This window comes from Triticum dicoccoides, chromosome 7B, assembly GCF_002162155.2.
Source record: "Triticum dicoccoides isolate Atlit2015 ecotype Zavitan chromosome 7B, WEW_v2.0, whole genome shotgun sequence".
NCBI classification, from domain to species: Eukaryota; Viridiplantae; Streptophyta; class Magnoliopsida; order Poales; family Poaceae; genus Triticum; species Triticum dicoccoides.
This window is the reverse complement of record NC_041393.1, coordinates 291,328,873-291,336,075: the sequence shown is the minus strand read 5'-3', so window position 1 is coordinate 291,336,075 and position 7,203 is coordinate 291,328,873. Positions and strand designations below refer to the sequence as shown.

The 7,203-nt window shown below is 43.3% G+C and overlaps 1 protein-coding gene across 6 annotated transcripts in view; it reads left to right on the top strand.

Annotated features, from left to right (window-relative positions):
• The window catches only part of LOC119335687 (uncharacterized WD repeat-containing protein C2A9.03-like), a 17,767-nt gene extending 12,514 nt beyond the window's left edge, over positions 1-5,253 (top strand). For 5 of the 6 annotated variants that reach the window (XM_037607785.1, XM_037607783.1, XM_037607784.1 and 2 more), the window contains exons 4-10: positions 1,144-1,230; positions 3,477-3,617; positions 3,713-3,817; positions 3,906-3,997; positions 4,079-4,184; positions 4,275-4,361; positions 4,452-5,253. In XM_037607785.1, coding sequence (XP_037463682.1) covers positions 1,144-1,230; positions 3,477-3,617; positions 3,713-3,817; positions 3,906-3,997; positions 4,079-4,184; positions 4,275-4,361; positions 4,452-4,865 — 1,032 coding nt within the window. In that variant the 3' untranslated portion in view covers positions 4,866-5,253. The remainder of the gene's footprint in view (positions 1-1,143; positions 1,231-3,476; positions 3,618-3,712; positions 3,818-3,905; positions 3,998-4,078; positions 4,185-4,274; positions 4,362-4,451) is intronic. The other variant, XM_037607786.1, reaches the window with a different exon arrangement.
• Positions 5,254-7,203: the final 1,950 nt, after the last annotated feature.

Below are 7,203 nucleotides of genomic sequence, written 5' to 3'. Positions count from 1 at the left end.
GGGGGCGGGGGGTCAAGGCCCCGGGCACCCGGAGTGGACAGGGGAGGCGCAAGGACCGGGACCGGGCACCCGGGGGCCGCAAGCCCCGGGCACCGGAGCAGGCGAGCACCCGGAGCAGGCAGAGAAGGCGGCGAAGGGGCGCCTGGGAGGGGCCGGGCACCCGGGGGTCCCAAACCCTGGGCACCCGCACCGGGCAGGGAGTAGCGAGGAGGTGGGTAAGGGGCCGGGCACCCGGGGGTCCCAGACCCCGGGCACCCGCACCGAGCAGGGAGGGGCGAGGTGGAGGCTGGGAAGGGGCCGAGCACCCGGGGGCCCCAGATCCCGGGCACCTGCACCGGGCAGGAAGGGGCGAGGTGGAGGCGGGGAAGGGGCCGGGCACCCGGGGGCCCAGACCCCGGGCACCTGCACCGATCAGGGAGGGGCGAGGTGGAGGCGGGGAAGGGGCCGGGCACCTGAGGGCCCCAGACCCCGGGCACCCGCACCGAACAGAGGGGCGAGGTGAAGGCGGGGAAGGGGCCGGGCACCCGGGGGCCCTAGACCCCGGGCACCCGCAATGATCAGGGAGGGGCAAGAGGCGGTAGAGAAGAGATGGAGGCGGCCCCTGCAAATGGAGAAACTCCCGTTTAAGCCCGAAACGGATGAAATAAAAGGAAGGGAGAAATTTGAGTTCCCCAACTCCGAGATCATAGCAACCCCTCTTGATAGTACGGATGTTCCTATGACTCAAAAAGAAACCTTAAAACTTCTCAAGCTGACAACGGACACCGTCTTTTCTCTTTTTGGTCTTTAGAGTTAGCGATGTCCGTAGACGCACAAGAGGCGACAATGTCCTGAAATAAACTTGACAACCGACATTAGTCCTCGCAAATCATATTGTAATCAATCATCAAAAATGTAATCGAGTGACAATTGCACTTTCAGTTATGATCTATTGTTTGTACTCATTAGAACACGATTGTATCAGTGCTACTTTTCTAGAAATTATGTTCATCGTGTCACTACTGATTAACATTATTATTATGGTCAAAAGTCTAGTCCTTATGATTAAAAGTCCACAGTAGAAGCAAATATTAAGAGATGTATGTCGTATGCTTGGTTGCTGAGCAGTTTGGAATATGCTTTTCTTTATATTTCATCTTGCAGGATTGCAAACAAGTTGAGAGGGACGGCCCTTACTACGATTTTCAGTACAACACGAGGCGTGCGCGACCGTCAATTGTGCATTTTCAGGTTTGAACCATATCTATTGTCATTTCAAACTTACAGTAGAATATATGGAGTTTAAATACAGCTAAGGATGATCTTTTTGAACTGATTGGATCATGTTGTCCAATAGAACTTGTTCATGTCCACGAATGAGAAACTTATTCACAATGTCTTGCTTGTGGAGATAGAATATGATTTGGTCAATTGGCGGAAAAGAAGTTATACAATGTAGAAGGAACTAAATCACAAGCTATAATCTAGAAGATTATTCTGAATACCATCATGTATAGTATATTTTTGTTTGAAATCCTAGAGCGAAGTGAACCCCCATGGATTAGTATTTTAATATGAATTTAGCAAGAAGGGCTATTTCATAGTTGTTCTAGCACATTATTGTGGAGGAACAACTTCACCTTGCTGCTAAAAATTGTTGAAGCATCTACTTCAACTAGCAGGAGTTGACGCGCTCCGCTGCACTGAAAAATCAGGGTCTCGCACAAGTGATTCATTTGAGCCGTGTTTTATTCCTTGTATGGTTACATCAACAATATGCAATCAAAGCTGAACCAGGATGGAGAAGTGAGTAATTCTTAATAACCATTCAATGATTTATCATAGTAGAACAATACTACTATCGTTTCAAAAGACTTACACATATTAGTTTTGTCTTGAGTTGAACTTTGTGAAGTTTGATCAAGTTTATAGAAAAAATATCAACATTCACAATAGCAAATCAATACCATTAGATTCATTATGCAATGTATTTCATATTATATTTATTTTGTATTATAGATGTTGATATTTTATTAATATAAATTTGGTCAAGCTTTACAATTTTTGACTTAAGACAAAACTAATATGCAGAGTATTTTGAAATGGAGGGACGTGGCATTATGGGTCGTACCTCCATGTGGTAGCATCGGCCACACGTCTAGCCATTTATATCCATGCCGGGCTTATTAACTGTTGCAGTGGAGAACAGCCGAAAATAGCGTATTCAGGAGGCGAGTATTAACACCATACCGCGTATCGCGCAGAAGGGGCACAGCCAGCACCCAACGACCTGGGCAGCAGCTGCCAGGCTTGGGGGTGCACTACCTGAAAGTAGCAATGACTGCACCAGGCGAGAAACCAACCTGCACATTTCCCAGGCAACGATTTTGTGGGGTGCAGTTACATGGTTGAATCAAAGACCTGTTTGCGATTCTCGAAATTTACACTATGCTTACAGGTTGCCCAGGCTAGAAATTATCTCTCTCGGCAAAACCCCTGACAAACCATCTTCAAAACAACCCAATGACACATACTTGTTCACCTTACCACATCACTCCCTTCCCTATCATTGCAAGCTCTAGAGTACTTATCAGTGGAAACTGGGTGACCGTATTTGGCATGCTCGGGGCCTGAGGCAGGGAGACCCCCTCTCCGCCCTCCTGTTCCTTCTGATTATGGATGTGCTGAATGCAATGGTGGACAAGACTGAGGCGGCTGGGTTTTTTGAGCCGCTTGACAGATGGGGCGTGCGGCGTCATGTTTCTCTCTGTGGACGACACCGTGATATTCCTCAAACCTAAGGAGAGCGAGCTGATTGCAATTAAGGAGAGTCTGGCCTTATTTGGTGACACCTCTGGGCTTAAGGCCAACTTACAGAAGTGTGCGATTTCGCCAATCCGCTCTGATGGCTTGAACCTGGACGTGCTTGCTGTTCCCTCCCCTGCCAATCGACCCAATTTCCTTGGTACATACTTGGGCTTACCTTTAACACTGGTGGCACTAACAAGAGGTGACCTTCAGTCGTTGGTTGACAGTATCGCTAGGAGATGGTCGACGTGGAAAACTTCTACGGTATACACTACAGGCAGGCTGTCCCTGATAAAATCAGTGCTCACCGCGATTACGATTTACCATATGCTCTCCCTTGAGCTTCCTCCATGGCTCTTCAAGACCGTCACCAAACTATGTCCGCGTTTTTTCTGGAGGGTGGCGAGGAGGCTAAGGGAAGGCTAAGGGAGTTTTTTCTGGAGGTGTTGCTTGTTCTTGGAAAAAAACATTGCCTGATGAACTGCTGATTGTTGCATATACCAATTCTGCACTACTTTCCACTTTATTAGCTATATTGGCCTCCTAAATGCTAAATTGTCACCCATAAGTAGTCATAATTTCTCGTGTAAGTATACTGTGCAATTTCATTCTCTACATTGCATGGTTAAACTTTATGCCTTAAGTGGCACTAATAAATAAACGAAGTAGTTTTGATTCTGACATTCAAGTTGCAGTTGAGGAATTTGGTCTGGGCAACAACCAAGCATGATGTTTATACAGTACACAATCAATCAATGACACACTGGTCATCACTAAACCAGATAAGCACTGAGCTAATCAATGGTGATGATTGCATTATACCAAAACAGGTTTATACTTCATGACACGTCTTAACATTGTTTGTTTCCGCTTCATTTTCTGTTTGGACTACAACATCCATCAGCATTTTGTTGTTGCTTAACAGAGAGGGCATGGTTCACAATCTGTCTCAATGGTCCAGTTCACAACTATGGCTGTAGATAATGATTTATTGGTAGTTGGTGGTTTCCATGGAGAGCTTATATGCAAGGTATGTTGATGGCAAGTAAAGTCTTCTACTCTGCAATAGTCTGACAAGTAACAATTCTTACCTGATAATTTGCTTTGGTTTTTATTAGCGTCTGGAGGATGATGGGATAGTTTTCAGCACGAGAGTTACAGATGATGAGAATGCTATAACCAACTCTTTAGAGATATACCAGGATCCCAAGTAAGATTTGGTGCTTTCAGAGTTGATATACATACTTTCAAGTTGTTGTTAACAATATTCTTAAAAAATGTATATTTTCAGTGGATCAAGACGGTTGGTGGTTGCTAATAATGACTGCTCTGTCAGAATTTTTGATACCAAGTATTTTGACCTACTTAATCACTATGTTTTCCCATGGTCTGTGAATGTAAGTACTTTGTGTTTTTCACCGAGAGCTCAGACATGTTTATTCCGGACTGTTGTCTTGTTTATTTGCTAATATCTTGTTTTCAAACAGAGTGTTTCGGTTAACCCTGATGCAACACTTTTTGCTGTCCTTGGTGATCACGAGGATGGCTTGGTAGTGGATCCCAAGTGTGGCAAGGTAAGTGCATGTGCATGTTTTCCTCAAGTTTTGAAGCGATTTATGTTTCTGGTTAACACTAACCAAGTAACGTTTTCCGCTTTGCTTTAGCCGATTGGTAAAGTTAGAGGCCATTTGGATTACTCATTCTCATCTGCGTGGCACCCAGACGGCAATATATTGGCTACCGGGAGTCAAGACACAACATGTCGGCTGTGGGACATTAGAAACCTATCACAATCCTTGGCTGTCCTTGGTGGAAGGCTAGGCTCAATACGTTGTATCAAATTCTCTTCAGATGGCCGCTTTTTGGCAACAGCAGAGCCTATAGATTTCGTTCACATCTATGATTGTTTTGCCGATTATGGCAAATCTCATGAGATTGACTTTTTTGGTGAAATAGCTGGTTTGTCATTCAGCCCAGACACAGAGGCCTTCTATATTGGCGTAGCAGACCAAACATATGGAGGCCTCATGGAGTTCAAGAGGAGGCACCAGCATCATTACTTGAACTGCCTGTGGTGATGCCTTTTGGTTAGCACAGTTTGCTTTTGCAGTTCCTTCATACGCGACTGATTGATCGTTTGACTGTGCTGCAAAAACTGCATGGTTTTAGTCAAGGCAACCGGTGGAGGAACTCATTGGGGCAACGTGATTAGTGATTTGCTGCCGCACCTTAAGCTCACTCCGATAAATGAGCTGGAGCTGTATACATTTCTCTTCTGTCTTGTTGCTGTCTAGGAACCGACGGGGATTGTGATAGTTAATGTGTAGTCTTGCATTCCATTTTATCAAATCAATGTACATAGTTGGTGCTTTATCTGTACTATGCTTTTTTCTTTTTGAACGAGACTAGTAAGCGTGCATGTGCAACACACGTCTCAAATGCTGACCAACCGAGTTCTTGAAAATACTCCCTTTGTTCCTAAATAATTGTCTTTTTAGATATTTCAAATAGACTACCACATACGTATATAGACATATTTTAAAGTGTAGATTCACTCATTTTGTTTCATATGTAGTTATTTGTTGAAATCTTTAGAAAGACAAATATTTAGGAACGGAGAGAGTATGTAAATCAAATGAATACAAAAATCATAGTTGAATGTGTGTGCGTTGCCATTGCCCTTTAGTTTTTTCTTGTTAAGGCATAATACATGTCAAATTTTATAACCACTAACATCCGAAAAACAATTAAGATCCACATCACTTGAAATGTATTTTGATAAAAGTGTCTTTTGAGGAAGTATGTATCCGTAGTGGTTGGTTCTTCCGTCCCAGCATGATGCTTAGGTCCTGAGGTCTGGCGTAACGTTTGTTTTACCGCCCCCAAGCCTGTAGTAATGCTAAAGGTGTGCTCCGCTAATTTCCTTGGGATTCTTGGCATATCTAAGGCCTTGTACAATGGGAGGTGCTTAGAGAGATGCTTAGAAAAATAAATCGGATTTTTCTGAAGCACCGGTGTCTATTTCTATAGGAGAGACGCTTAGTTAAGCGTCTATCCTGTACAAATAAGCACCGGTGCTTAAGGAAAGCCTGGTTTATTTCTTTAAGCACCTCTCCTAAGCACCTCCCATTGCACAAGGCCTAATGGGATACTAAGCTCCCTCAAATTGAAGCGCTCTGGTGCTTCGAGGGTTGTGGCGTCACTAAGGCCCCACGCGTAAGTGTGTGTTATTTAGTTTTTTTAGTTTTTCTTCATGTTTTAATTCATGAGCATTTATTAAAATTTATGTACTTTAAAAAAATAAAAATATTTTTTAAATATTCAAATTTATTAATATTGATTAAATTTGTGTGGATATTTTTAAAGTCATAGTCATTTAAAGTTTGTGAACATTTTTAAAATTTGAAAACTTTTTATTTTGTGAACATTTTTTAAGTCATGAATATATTTTAAATTCATGATTTTTTCTAAAATTCATGGTTTTTAAAAGTATAATATTTCTAAAGTTCTTTAAACATCATTAATTTTAACTAACCTTTTCAAATGAAAAAAGATAGACGATTTTTTCTGAGCTAGCAGTGGGGTGAGGGAAAACAATTAAACGAGCGAAAGGTGCAGGAAGCCAAGCTGAGCGAGCAAGAACTTCATGTACTGACCCATGTGAGCGTGGCTGTAGCAATTCCATGGGTTTAACATGAAATAAGATCTTCCAAGATGCTCAAACAATCACCAACGGGCTGACATCAAGGACAAAATGTGTAAAGATTTCACAAGTACGCATCAAATAACTTCTCTCTTCTTTTGAAAAAATTACTCCAACACCAACCCAACACGATATACGAACAAAACAACACCACCAATAAAAAACTAAAACACAAAGCCAACACAGATAAAATCAAAACAAAACAACTAATCACAATAATCTATAAATATAAAAAAGGTTAATTTCACGAGTGAAGAACGGCGCGGCGAAGCGCGCGTTAGTCTCTAGTCAGATAGATGTCGGGTAGAGGTATCCGAAATCTTGTGGAGGAACTTGTGGAACACGTTTCCTATTTGGGGTCCATATCGGTTCCCAGTGAGGTTATCACAGGTCGGTCCTCGGGATGAACTTGAGGCCTGCCGATATCGCTACGGGAATTGCACGAAGTTGACTTGGAGCGCCTCATGGGGCTGATGTCTGTTTAGACCTTACTTTCGGATAGATCCTCGGCAGCCAAGGCCTCCACGGTGAAGCCACAGTTTGCTTCTCGATGCGGATCAGTCGTTCTGCATCGCCATAGATAGTAATGACGCCGGTAATGATGCCTTTTGGGCCTGGCATCTTTGACTTCATGTATGTGTAATGTGTCACGACGTGAAGGTGCAAACGCAGTTTGTGTGAGCAGTGCATGATAGCCACTCCAGAAAGGGACT